The sequence below is a fragment of the Lingula anatina genome, chromosome 9, assembly GCF_051362555.1.
Source record: "Lingula anatina isolate TDL-2025a chromosome 9, LinAna3.0, whole genome shotgun sequence".
Lineage (NCBI taxonomy): Eukaryota > Metazoa > Brachiopoda > Lingulata > Lingulida > Lingulidae > Lingula > Lingula anatina.
In genome coordinates, this window is record NC_141775.1 from 4,079,647 (window position 1) to 4,094,414 (window position 14,768).

At 37.2% G+C, this 14,768-nt stretch overlaps 1 protein-coding gene across 1 annotated transcript; it reads left to right on the forward strand.

Annotated features, from left to right (window-relative positions):
* Positions 1 to 13,172: 13,172 nt before the first annotated feature.
* LOC106177950 (uncharacterized) lies at positions 13,173 to 14,039 on the forward strand. The gene has a single exon (XM_013560908.2). The coding sequence runs from the start codon at positions 13,173 to 13,175 to the stop codon at positions 14,037 to 14,039; it is 867 nt and encodes a 288-aa protein (XP_013416362.2).
* The last annotated feature ends 729 nt before the right edge of the window (positions 14,040 to 14,768 follow it).

The following is a 14,768-nucleotide window of genomic DNA, read 5'->3' on the forward strand; positions in this document are numbered from 1 at the left end:
ACACCGAGCAGCACTTTTAGCTTTAGATTTTTTTCATAACTGCTTTATGTGACCGTTTAACAACTGTTGATTTCTTTCCAAATTAAAGGGTACTATATACTAAACAAAACGACAAGAATAATGGTAAAAATCTAAATAATGCAAATATCACAGGTGTGCGGCACCGACGTTACGCTTATGTTCCCTTTTTAGTTGAAAAATCACCTTTTCTTTCCACAGATAACCATCGGATTCTTACTATTCTTTGTGTGTTGTTCTGCGTACTTGGCTGTTCACCGTCACGTCAGCGACGACACCTCGTGCCCTACCAATAACCTGTCCAACGTGGAGTTCATCACAGCGTTCAGAATCTATTTCACTGCGCACACGTCGGCTTACTGCTTACTTTTCTTCGGTATTTTGATAATGAATACCAAGATAATACACCGAATATGGTCACAGGTACAAATGCGCAAGAGCCTCACCACAAGCCAGGCCGCTTTCCAGACCCCGAAAAAGGAGATAGTCAGCACCGTTTCTTTAGTAGGAGTATCGGTGTTGTTTTTTATCCTCTGTGCGCCGCAGTGTGTGTGCATGATGTTGCAGTCATTTCTGAATTATGATTTGTTGAACGAGTTCTTTGACGTTTTCATCATGTTTGATGCAGTGTCCAGAATAAGTTTTCTGATCCACACTAGTATATGTTTGCCTGTCATCTTGGTTTGCGGTTCTCAATTCCGTCAGACGTTCAAAGAAAAAGTCGGAGGGTTTTTCTCCAGCTTGGTTTCCTCTAAATCCACCAAATCCACCACCAACACAAACAACTAAACCTATTTCGCTGTCCCGCCCAACCTCCTCTCTCCCTCTCTCTCTCTCTTTCTCTCTCTCGGATCATACAACTATACAGTAAAATCTTGAATTAAGCTTCTTGGTATTCATATTCCCTTGTCAAGAGCTAAAATTAAAAGTATTCTTTAAAAGCTTTTTTTTTCATATCGATCCTAAAATGGCCATGTTATTCAAGCTTTGTAAAATCCAAGATTTAGATATCGTGTATAATTATTTGAAGGATTTCGGTGCTTGGAACAGGTAGGCAAACTTCAAAGGTTGAATCTTTTGGGAGATGTTTTAAATAATGTTGTTAAATTCCTGTATTGGTGTGGTACCTTTGAGGCTGACATAAATGTATGCTCACTCTTGGTTTTTGTGGTAGTATGTAGATTTATTCCTTGTTTATTCCTTATTGCTGTTAAATAAATCTGTTAGGAAACCTTCTTCCTCTAAATAGTCCATATTTTGGTGAGAGACACCAAAATATGTTTCCCTTGATAATCTCTTTTCAAGACAATACTGTAAATAATAATTATTTTTATAAATCCCTTTCTGGTGTATTCTTGGAGCTCCATCTGCTGGTCCATCACGACAGCAAAATAAAATTATTTAAAAATTACTGACAATAAAACTACAAAATGACAAAGATACTGAAAATCTGCAGTACTAAGGTAGAACACCGCTTTTAATAACTCACACATTGTGAAACCTGTTAAAATATGTTTTCAGGGAAGTGTTAAGAGTCACTTTTTTCGCATGTCTGTTTATTATAATAATAAAGTGTTATCACTGTTAAAGTAAAATAAATATTTGGTATTCCAGGCACCAACAGCATGAAACCGAAACTGATCTACACGTTGTGTTAGGTGAGATTGCTGATCGTGTGCAGTATCGAATGAGATTTGTTTCCATTTTTAAATTTTGTTGTTGTTGCTGTACGTTAAATAAAGATATAAAAGGGAATTACTTTTTGTTTATTGTTATTTGCGTGGTGCAGAACTCTAGAAACTCTAGAACCTGCAAGCTGAGAAAAAGTTTTGCTGGAATTTCCAAAATGTTAGAAAAGAAGAAAAGAAAAAATAAAGTATTGAACACAAAGAAGTTTTTTATTTTTATTTCTTTACTAAAAGGCACGTATCTGATTTTTTGATTTGGTATAAACATGCATGGGCATGGTCCATGGTTACGGCAATTTTATGCCACGTACGCCATCTTCCGCTAAAACTTCTTAACAAATCATTTCGGGTTAGTAATTAAATATTTATTTTTCAAGATTCCGTACTTTGCAGCGCATAGTTGTTCTAATGCCTGCTGTGAAATCGAAATTTGGTATCATGAATTTCATTCCAAAACCCTAACGAAACGCCAGAGAAAAATATAGAGAGACTGAGCATGGCTGGCAAACAAAGATGCTGGCATTGTCGTCAATAACAAGTACCGCTTTACGTTAGTTCAGTAGACATCATGAATTACTTTGGCATGTAGGCCTATACAAAAACTGTTTGTTGAACTGACCTGAAAAAAAAAAAAAAAAAAAAAAAAAAAAAACATGTTAACTTAACATTCAATCATTTGCAGAAATCTCATTTACTCATTATAACTATTGCGTTTTCTTTTTATTATTATTGGAAAATGGAAACTTACATTTTGGTCATAATGCTTTAGTTGAACTGCATGGGAAACTACTTGAAACACCAGTAAAATAAAATTAAGAATTGAAACCAAGATTCCCAAGTCTCTCTCTCTCTCTCTCTCTCTCTCTCTCTCTCTCTCTCTGCAAAAATACTCTGAACGCTAAAAAATACCAAAGTCCTACTGACCCCCCCCCCCCCTTTGATTTCTGAAAAAAAATCACATCAGTTTTCCACTCTGGAAATTAGAATTTTGACTAGCTGAATAATAGTTCTAAATTGCACCAAATGGCACCGTTCTTCCCGAACCCCACGACAATAGGGGGGGGGGGGGGGGGGGGGTCCGGCTTCGTATCCGCGGATCCCCCTTTCAAATAATCCTGGATCCGCCTCTGAATAGTAAACTTATCTGGAAAGAAAAAAACCATGAAGAACGTAAAGAAGACACGAGGAAGTATGTATTGTTTAAGATCACTCAGGACTTTTATCGACAGTGTGCCTATTTTAGTTAATTTTTACAGGGATGTGATCAAAAATATTCTGACGTATGGTTTATCAATAAGGTTTAACGGGAGTACAGGGGAGGAACATAAAAATCTAAGTAATGTTGTCAAAACTGCAAGTAAGATTGTTGGACAGGATCTCCCCAAGCTGAATGATATTTTTAAGCCACATTGAAGAAAAGGACTGAAAACATCATAAGAGACTCTTCTCACGTGCAGCCAGTATTAGGCCTACAACGTTTTACATTTTGACGTAGCAACAGCAGACTCTTAACTTTCAAAGGAAGTAAACACTTTTTAAAGAGTTTTTATCCGAGTGCAGTATAATGCATATTTTAATATTAAATGAAATAAATTTTAAATTAAAAACTTTTTATACCTAATTCTTAATTTATCTTTTTATTGTATTACTTTTACTTTATACACATAACAAATTTGCTGAAAAGGAAGATGATTTCCTAATTTTATAATTGGCTAAATAAACAATTAATTTAATGCATTCCACCTATCGTGACGGTCTTCTTCTGCACGAAAAAATTGCGCATTACCATAACAGGCGTTCACAAAATTATAAGGCTCATTTCGTAAATAACCGTAAGTCATTCTGGTCAAGCTATTTTTCTGAGGTTGGGAACACCGGTCTATTAATCAAACACGACAAATCTTTTGCAGTTTCTGATTCGCTCTGTTCAAGTCGATATTTTTCAATTCTTTAAAGTGGTTGGGTGCAATATCCATTAATACACACGCCAGTTACATGCATGCTATGTAATCATATCTTTTAAAGGTACCCAGTGCACGTTAGAACTTGTCAAGTGAATTTGTCATTTAATTTCAACAATTTTCTCTTCAACACCAAGGTGCACATGCACTGGTACCTTACCAAACCTGTTGAGACTATTATAATATGATATCGATCTACCGTTTACCCCATCTTTTTTTTTTCTTTGGGGGGGGGGGGGGGGGAGGTCCTAATTCATTTTTTTAGTTGCAATTGAAATTCACCACTCTTCATAGCCATTATGAGAGAGACTCAAAAACAAGAAACTTACAACTTAAAAACTTGTTTTGTTTTTCGTATAGCCATGATTTTGTATATGATACAACATTGGTCAAAAAGGTTGTCCCACCCCCAATTTCATGTGCTTTTATTTACAAATGATCAAGTCATTGGTGTTAATTGTTCTATACAATGCTTTTAATTCCAGATACCATAACTTACATGATTAATCGTTTAGAATACAAAATAGAGGTGAAAATATCAGTATTTCATAACATTAATTCAAATTAAAAGTATGGACCCCCTCAAATCCGGCGTCTCACTGTGATTTGCACAGAAGCAAAGAAATGTCTGTTGAATTAAAAAGACATCGCCAAAAATTTCGTTGCCTCTGTGGAAATCACAGTGAGACGCCGGATTTGAGGGGATGCATACTTTAAATTTGTATTTATGTTAAGAAATACAGATATTTTTGCCTCTATTTTGTATTTTCTGAATTACTAATTTGTAAGATGTGGTATTTGAAATAAAAAGCATTGTTTATAGCAATGTACACCTGTGAGGTGAACGTTTGTAAATTAAAACACATGGAATTGGGGGTGGGACAACCTTTTTGACCAATGTTGTATAGTACAAGAACGATAACGAAGAACAAGCGCACAAACCATGATACATTCCCTGGCTGCTGTCGGTAACCATACTGGTCTTGGGCATAGGCCTATTTCTGTGTCATCGGAGCTAATTTCACTTTATTTGTCGAGGTCAAATCTTGCACAGGAAATTTGTGTTCTTTAAGAATTTTAGTAAATACTGGGTATATTTTGTCAAAAACCTTAATGCTTACAAATTTCAAAAGCCTGCGTGCGTGCTCCTTCTTGGAGGAGTAGCTGATTTTTTTGATTAATAAAAATAAATGTTAATTCTGAAATTAGAAAAATCCAGAAATACGTTTAAGTACAGTATTTCAATATTTTAGTAATAAGTGCTAAGCACCTGATCTATAGTGGCGGTCTTTTTTTGCACGGAATACTCTCGCATTTCCACTGCAAGCGTTCACAAAAATGTAATAAGTTCATTTCTTAAATGGCTGTTTATTCCGGCCAAGTTATTTTGGCTAGGTTTTAAGCAATGGTCTAGTAATCAAACACGCCAAATCATTTTGAAGTTACTGATGCGCTCTGTTCAAGTGAATATTTTTCAATCCCTTTAAGTGTTTGTGCACAATAGCCATCAGTACACACGCCAATTACATAATGGTGCATTCTATGTAATCACATCTTTTAAAGGTAGCCTACACAATGCGCGGTAGACCTTGTCAAGTGAAATTGTCATTAAATTTCACCAATTTTCCCTTGATCACCTTACCAAACCTGTTGAGACGATGTACCCTTTAACCCGTTTTTTTTTTTTTTTTTTTTTTTTTTTGGGGGGGGGGGAGGAGGAGGAGGGAGGGGTAATTTATTTTCTTTGGTTCATGGCCATTATGAGAGAGACTCAAAAACAAGAAACTTACAACTCTAAAACTTGTTTTTGGATCGTATATCCATGATTTTGGATATAATATATAGTACAAGAACGGTAACGAAGAACAAGCGCCAAAACCATGATAAATTCCCTGGCTGCTGTCGGTAACCATACTGGTCTTGGGCATAGGGCTATCTCTGTGTCATCAGCGTTAATTTCAATTTATTTGTCGAGGTCAAATCTTGCAAAAGAAATTTGTTCTTCAAGAATTTTAGTAAATACTGGACTATATTTATTATGTCAAAAACTGTAATGCTTACAAATTTCAAAAGCCTATGTGCGTGCTCCTTTTTTGAGAAGAAGCTGATTTTGTTAATTAACGACAATAAATGTTCTCCTGAAATTAAAAAAAATTCTAGAAACACGTTTGGGTACAGTATTTCAATATTATAGCAATAAGTTCTAAGCTGAAACGGTAAAGCAGTGAAAACATGAAAAAAAAAAACACGAACAAAACTTCAACCCTTAATCTTTCAGAGACGATAGTGGTCTATATGATAGCAAAATTGAAGCAACACTAGCAACTTGCAAATGTGCTAAGCACGGGTTATTTCAGGCATGAAAACCCCCATTACGCCATCTCAACTGTGCGTTTTCATTATCTAAATGACAGAACCATACCTCACACGCAGCCTCCGCCTTCTACTTAAGCGGCCTTTTCCGTCAAAAATCCGTCATTGAGCAAGCCGGAGATTGTTCTGGGAAGAGATCAGAAGAGTGGTGGCATAAAGAAACATATGTGGAATGAAAGGAAAGAAACTTGCCATTAACTTTTTTCTTTCTGTGAGGAAGAAACATTGCAATCATTGCTTAGTGTAGACAGGCCAAGGTGACTAACAAATACAAAAACATCTGCCGGGTAAGCTGAACACTATTTGCAGAATATTTAAATTCTTCAAAGAACTCACGATTTGTATCGTACTACCAAAATGCTGTTTTATCTCATCCCTTTTTGTCTCGTGCGCTTCTCGATGTACCAGCTTATGTCCCTGCTTGGTGGCACCCCTACTGGAGACCTGGCTGGCAGAATTGATGCCTTGTCCAATTGTCATTTTAACCTCTCTGCCGACAGTTTCGATCAAATCATGTCCTCTGCCGGGATACGCGCAGAAGTGTCTCAACAAACGCTGTTTAATTTATTGACTCAAGAATGCCAATTCGACGTGTTCACTTTTTATCAAGAAGCTCCACGGGCTCATCCCGTTTTTGTCATCGGGGTGAACGAGACCCAGTGTCGCACATTCATAGACGAGGGCAACGAGAACGAAATTACCTTCATTGAATTGAAAAGGAAGCTAGACGAACTCGTGTCGGTCGGTCTCTCAGCAACAAAACAAATCGTCGATGTAGCTAACGGAATCAATGTTAAACGCATGGTGGGTGTGAACACTACAAGAACCGCGGGAAATGTATCTGACTCGGCACTAACGGACAAGAAAACCGTTTGTCTCCGCGCATCCCCAAAGAGGCGACTCAACGAAACTGAGAATTCTCTCACTCTTGATAGCACGAGCAAGAAAGAATCCGAAAAGATAGTGAACAATGTACTCAACGAGAATTATGGTCTGCGTTATTTCTTATGTCTAGTTAAAAGACGAGCTGAAAATGACGTGGTCCTTGGAAATCCTCTGTTCTCCCCCTCCACTTATGACGGCCCTTGTGGTTTGACTGAACTTTCTCCGTCAGATTTCGTGGCTGAACTCATGCTGGGTACATCAGAGGAAGAATGTGACAAATTAAACAGCTCCCTGCCCCAAGCCTACGTCTGCGCGTCATATGAAGTTAAATTCACCACACACAGGTTATTGTGTCCACTCAGTCACCACGTGGCCGATTTCACGTTGTTGGAGCCAAAAGCTCTCGTTAGCATGGCATGTGCAGACCTCCTGCCAGACGGCGTGGAACTTTTGACAGTGGATATCGTGGACGACGGTCTAAAATGCGTCTCAGCAGTTTTACCTAAAGGGACATATGAAGATGACCAAAGATTCAGCACAACCTTGGCGTATGTATCGGTGGTGATGTGCCCTTTAGGCATCATCCTCGATGGGATCCTCGTCTCTATTTTACATAGCGGAGGAAAATCTGCTTTTTCCGAATCGGCGTTGTTCCTCTTTATCACGTACGCCACGGTTAGCATATGTCGTCTAGTTATGGAGTTGACCTGCAGTATTTTCTTAATTGTACATGTATCTAACATCTACTTCTACAAGACCGTTTTTCCTGATTGGGTATGCACGTTGACGGTAATGGGGTATACGTTTACGTACGACTGGTGCGTCTTCATCACCTTCTTCATTACTGTCAACCGGTTCATTGTCGTCTGCTTCCCTTTGAAGAAACAAACAGGCAGTGCAACGTTAAAAGGTGTAAGTAACCCTATATTGTATTCTTATTCAAATATAAACTTCTTTTCCTCAAGGAGTTGTAACTTCTTGTTTGCTTGCTTGTGTTTGGTTTTATCTATTTTTTTTTTTTTTTTTTTTTTTTTTTTGTGTGTGTGTTTTGATGTGAAAAGAAAAATAAATAATATTAAACGCACAAGGAAATGTTCTTACGCGCATTCTTTACAGCTTGCAAGAGATTGAAGGCTAACTTTTTTATGTCATACTCAGGTATCTTGTTATATGTTCCAATGTTTCATTACGGAAGATTTTTGAAACAAAACACAAAATATTAAACCTTAATTAAATTACTGAAGTCGGAAACCCGACTTTACAGAGCGGAAGCTGCGACATAGAGCATTTAATTAATTATTGGTCCTCAACAAATGTAGATTACATAAACATGTTTAGTTGGGTTTGGACATCAGCCTTTAGAGAAATAGATCCTTAGCAATATAAAGAACCACACTGTATTTTGATTAAAAAAAAGTCTATTGAGCAAACTGCGGACTTAATTCTGTTTTTTTATTAACTTATCAAAACAGTTAGCAATTTAAAATTTTTTTCTCATAATTATTATTTTGTTCTTGTATTTCGAATCAATTTAAGTTTTTGACCGTGTTTGATCGTTATTATGAGGTACCGAGCAGCACTTTCAGCTTTAGATTTTTTTCATTACTGCTTTATGTGACCGTTTAACAACTGTTGATTTCTTTCCAAATTAAAGGGTACTATACTTACAAAACGGCAAGAATAATGGTACTAGTCTAAATTATGTAAATATCACAGGTGTGAGGCACCGACGTTACGCATATGTTCCCTTTTTAGTAGAATAAACCACCTTTTCTTTCCACAGATAATCATCGGTTCATTACTATTCCTTGTGTGTTGTTCTGCGTACTTGGCTGTTCACCGTCACATCACCGGGGACACCTCTTGCCCTGCCAACAACCTGTCCAACGTGGAGTTCATCACAGCGTTCAGAATCTACTTCACTGCCCACACATCAGCTTACTGCCTGCTTTTCTTCGGTATTTTGATGATGAATTCCAAGATAATACACCGAATATGGTTACAGGTGAGAATACGCAAGAGCCTTACCACAAGCCGGGCCGCTTTCCAGACCCCGAAAAAGGAGATAGTTAGCACCGTTTCTTTAGTAGGAGTATCGGTGTTGTTTTTTATCCTCTGTGGGCCGCAGTGTGTGTGTATGATGTTGCAGTCATTTCTGAATTATGATTTGTTGAACGAGTTCTATGATGTTATCAGCATTTTTGATGCAGTGTCCAGGATAAGTTTTCTGATCCACACTAGTATATGTTTGCCCATCATCCTGGTTTGTGGTTCTCAGTTCCGCCAGATGTTTAAAGAAAAAATCGGAGGATTTTTCTCCGGTTTGGTTTTGTCTAATTCCACCAAGTCCACCACCAACACAACCAACTGATTTATCCCGCTGCCCTCTTCTCTCTTTTTTATTTTGTGTATGATAATTTAAGGATTTCGGCGCCTGAAAATGGTCGGCAAACTTTAAAAGTTGGATCTATTTGGAGATGTTTTAAATAATGTTGTTAAATTGTTCTGTCTTACCATTGTGAGCTACAATGTATGTGTCTGAAGTAGTTAGCTTATATGTATTTTGGTATATAATGATCTAAAGTAGTTATACTTATTTCAGCTTATGTGCAAATTTATGTAAAACTGTAGTTTAGAGAGCTTGTAAAATGTAACTGTACACATTTTAATGCTCAATAAATAATAATAATAATAATAATAATAAATTATTATTATTATAAAATCCCTGTTTTGATGTACATGTTATAGGACCTACCAAAGATACTGTTATTAATGGACTTCTTAAATTTTGTGGTAATATGTTTATTTATTTCTTATATGATTGCAATGAAGATGGTCGTTACGTGAGGTATTACTTTTTGTTTACAGGTACTCAAACGGTGCTGAACTCTGTGTCTGAATAATTTTTAAAAGTAAATCATCCACATCAACACACAGAAAATAGCACTTAATCAATTGACACATCAAGCGTTACAAGATAGCGAGAAACTATTAAAATTCATAGATGAAAAAATAATTGGATTAAAAAATCCCTTGGTTAGTTTTTTATTTTTTTCAAAAATGCTGTACTTTCATTGAACAAATTTTTAAATAATATACCAAAAAGGTACTGATACAGGCACATAGAAACTGCCATAATAGCTTTTGTGATATTCAGCACAAACATGTTTGTTCAAACACATCAGAAAAACCTGTTCAAAGTCAACCACCGTCAAGAGAACTTCGTATGTTATTTCCTGGCCTTTCATGATTCTGTGAAGGCGGGTTAAATTCACATAAAAGCTAAACCAGGACATGAAGGATCGTGTCAAATTACGCAGGTGGTTAAGTATCCCAGTAAAAGCAGTAACTACTTATGATCATTGCTGATATGTAGAAATATATATTTACACCCTATCCCAACACAGGGTTCTCCGGTCGTAGATACGTGAGTAGGTAGTAAACACAGGCCCGTAGCCAGGGGGGGGGGGGGGGTTCGTGGGGTTCGAAAGAACCACCCTTTTTGCTGTGAAAAGGTCCACTCTGAGAAAAAATTGACCTATGTACTTGAGGATTTTATGGTAAAAGGTCCACTTTTCAGAAAACGAACCCCCCCTTTGAAATTGCTGGCTACAGGCCTGAAACATGACATTTTTGCACCATTAAAAACAAGGCTGTTCTACCTATAATCTTTTCTGTGTGCAAATGAGTTTTTTTTTTTTTTATCTAGAATTGATTATTTTTTCTTAACAAATATATTTTAGTTATTTACTGTATGTGCTTTTATGTGAGAATCCGTATGTTTTATCTAGAATACTCTTAATTTTTTTTGTCGTTAAGCTCTGTAATTTTTCATTTATCTATTCCTAATTATTGATTTCTTAAATAATTGTTTTATGTATATGTAGTCTTCTGAACATGTTATAATGGATTTAAGACTCAAAATAAATTTATTATTATTATTATCATTATTATTATTATTATTAAAATTGCCTTGCAATAAACAGATGCCGTAAATGTTCGTCAAACCGATATCGCTGAACGCCTGTGTGTATTAGTAATTTGGTGATTGATATTTCATAAAAGCCATTTAACACCTTTTATATGTATTTATGATTAAATATGCTCCGTGAATTAATGAATATGATCAAAAAATAAAACTTAAGCTTCTGGTACCTTACAGAATATCTATAATTATTAAAACAATGCTGAAAATACAACTACAAAATGACAAAGATAATTAAAATCCAAGTAAAAAACACTAAAAACTCTTAAAATATGTTTTTAAGTTATGGTTTTATAGTCACTTTTTCCGCATGCCTAATAATTTGTTATAGCTACTTTAATATTGCTCTAAGATTTGGGGAGGGGGGGGGGGGGGGCACACCTAAAATGCAGTTACCAACCGCTATAAACATGTCATTTTGGACGTTGCTTGAATGACAAAATACTTTAAAAAATACTCAATTCTATTATCATTACAACTACACTGTCAAGTAGAAAAAAAAACTTTTCAAGAAATGCGGGTCTATGTCAACGGAAACAGGTGTCTAAATGGATAATATGTAGCATTTAAAGCAATCATCTTTCACATATTTATACCCGCCCTGATCACGATGCGCCTCATTGTCAAACTGATGAAACGTCAACTACAGAACTGTGAGTACTGTAAAAATCTATTTTATTTTGAAATTCACAACGAAACTTCAATAGTTTTTTTACAGATAGGCTACTAGAAATATGCAAGAGTAAAAACAGCATAATAGAAATTATTTAAATGATTGGGATACTCACTATTTCCCGTGACTGCCCGTTTTAAAACAGTCCGTGGACAATCTGTAAATTTGTAAAATATCTGTAAAATATCTGGGAATACGCCCCCGGTATTTTAGATATAAAGCGATCTGAAATTCATGCATATTTTAAATGATTGTTATAAGTTGACATGACAACATACGTTCCAAGAGAGACAATCTGAATATGCCATCAAAATAGATTTCAAAGAAGTAACTGCATTACACACCAATTACTTACATAGTAAGCGTTATAGAATGTTCAAAAGATTGGTTATGAATAAATGTATTCATCCATCCAACATTTGCAAGAAATAGGAATCCAACTGCACTGATATTTATTGCCGTTAGTGTTAGAGGCACGTGGAAAAAAAAATAGTAAGAGCGCATTCCGAACAGCAGACTAACAGATCCTCGGATCAAATATGGATGACCCCTTGAATGCTTGTTGAGTAATCCCCGCGGAGAATCTCTTCAGTGTCTTATCGGGAATTAAGCGGCCAGCTTTTTAGTGGGTCGCCATATTTGATCCGCGGATCTGTTAGTCTGATGTTCTAAATGCGCTGTATATCAGATTTGACGGCAGAGACAAAAGGGCCAATCAACAGGGCTAAATAAATCAGGATGTGGGGAATTACATGCCAAGGACAGGCAAAATTTATTATACACCCAAGTGCTTATTGACGCCAGCAACTCGTGCAATTTATGTTGAATTGAGAGGATCTCTTTTCTCTGCTATCTAATGCTAAGTAATATTATTTTAAGGCCTTTTTTCAATTGCTTAATTTCTTTTCTTTACATTGTTTTTTTTCATTTATTTATTGTCAATAAATTTTGCTAAAAAAACTTATCTACTGCCTATATACAAATAACGATAAAACCTTTAAATTGTATTTAAATAGCCAAGACAATAATTTTTCCGCTTATAGAACTCCACCGACTACTACGCCATTTGTCCATTTGACTTCGTTTGCGTCTTGTTTTCATTATTTTACCTCGGACCATCCATCCAAATTACCTGACAGCCCAGCTTGCATAAAAATGGATACTATTCATGTCGAGGCAAAGATTATCGTACAAATAGCAACAATGCATCTTAATTCAGCCATTTCATTCCCTTAATAGCACTTGACCTGACCAAAAATGGGGACTTGTAATGCAAATTATGGGGAAATAACAAAATCAAAAAACTTGTTTGACATTCAGATGTGACGAGAGTGATATCGTTGTACTTTCAGTAATTTTTACTGCAGTTTAATTGCCATACCACTGATACACAGTGCGCCATGTTGTCTACGATCTACGCAATTCTGGTTACCCTCTGCCTCCTTCTGGCATGTAGGCCTACCTCAGTGCGAGCGCAACGGCTAAAACGTCGGTCTCTCGATCCATCTTGCTCTCTCCAACTGGCCGATGACACCCTACCTAGCCGTAACCATGACGATGTTGTGGCTGCGGCAGCTAAATGGGCCCCAATGGTGAATTTAGCCGATGGAGAAGAATGGCGTCCCTCAAGCGTTGACTTCTTCTTAAATGAAGTTAACTTACGTGGAGGAACACCAACAGATGTAACGTCGGCAACGCTCCCCGTGTGTAACGACGACTGCTATCTAGAAACCAAAGTGGGACTGTCCTGTGCTTCGTGCAGAGATCCCCCGGTATTTCGTGGCCAAGACCCCGCAGTCGCCCCGGTGTATGCCATCTACGAGGAGACAAACAACACTGTGAGCATAACCTACTGGTTTTTCTACCCCTACAACCGTGGGAAAAGGGTCTGCATTGGTTACTATGTGGATGTGTGTTGTGGTGAGGTATGGGGACGTTGTTTGTGTGGTAGGATAAGCACCTGTATTGGCGGATACTCCACTTTTGGGCACCATGTTGGAGACTGGGAACGGGTCGTAATAACATTCAAGGATGACAAACTGTACTCGATATATCTCTATATCCATGGATCAGAAGCTACTGCACAGTTTGGCGGAGAATTCATTTGGGACGGGCAAAGCTTCAAACAAGGTTCACGCACCGTGTCGCTGACCGAATGCAGCCACCCGGTGATTTACTCGGCGAAGGGTTCCCACGGTTCCTGGCCAGAACCCGGGGAGCACGTATACAAGGATATCATCATGGATAAGCTGGTCGACTCTTGCAGCGACGGCCAGGATTGGCAAACCTGGACCAACCTGAAGGTTGTCAAGAACACCGGTGCTCCCTTCACTGGCGAGTTCAGCTTCCTGAACTTCAAAGGCCGCTGGGGAAATAGAGAGTCTGAATGCACACTTCGGACAATCGGGATCGATCAGTGCATCTTGAGTAACGGTCCCACGGGTCCACTGAATTAATAGAGCGGTTTGATGCATCGCTCTGTCTTCTCAATAGTCTCCTATATGCTTGTACTAATTAATGAACGGATTATTGAAATGTACAGGTATAATAAAAGGGGTTATTGAAATATATGGCGTAATTTTATTTTTCAATGAAGATCATAAAAGAGTTGAATTGATTTAGTTTTAAATATCATTGAATATCATATGCTTCAAAGATACCATTAGTTGGCCTACACTTGCACCCCCCTCCTCTCTCTCTGAAGCTGCTAAACGATAGTTAAATTACCCCCTAACAGCTTTAGTAATTAAGTGTGCCAGACATTAGAGCGTCTGAAACTGAATGTAATTTAGCGAGAAACCCTTGAAGATGGGTCGATCCCGCTAGATCGTTCTAAGTATGGGAACTGGGTCATTGAATGGAGCCTTTTTCCGCGATATTTTTACTCTCATAAATTTAATATTTTTTTTATACATAGTTAAAACTATGCTTTACCAAGAAACAGATCGGGATGTGTCAAAAATACTACGGTAACGTGCATATATGTTATAACCTCTATGTCAGGACTCGACACTAATTTTTACCTGTCCCGAACAGTCGTTATTGTCGAGCCCAACTAGCTGTATGTACAAATTAAGTTTTACTTTAAGATCAGATGAAGTGATAAAAAACTCGATTACTCGCTTAATTAATCCACATATAAAATCTGTCAGAATTACACACCCAATGAGTTCAGTGGATTGGAC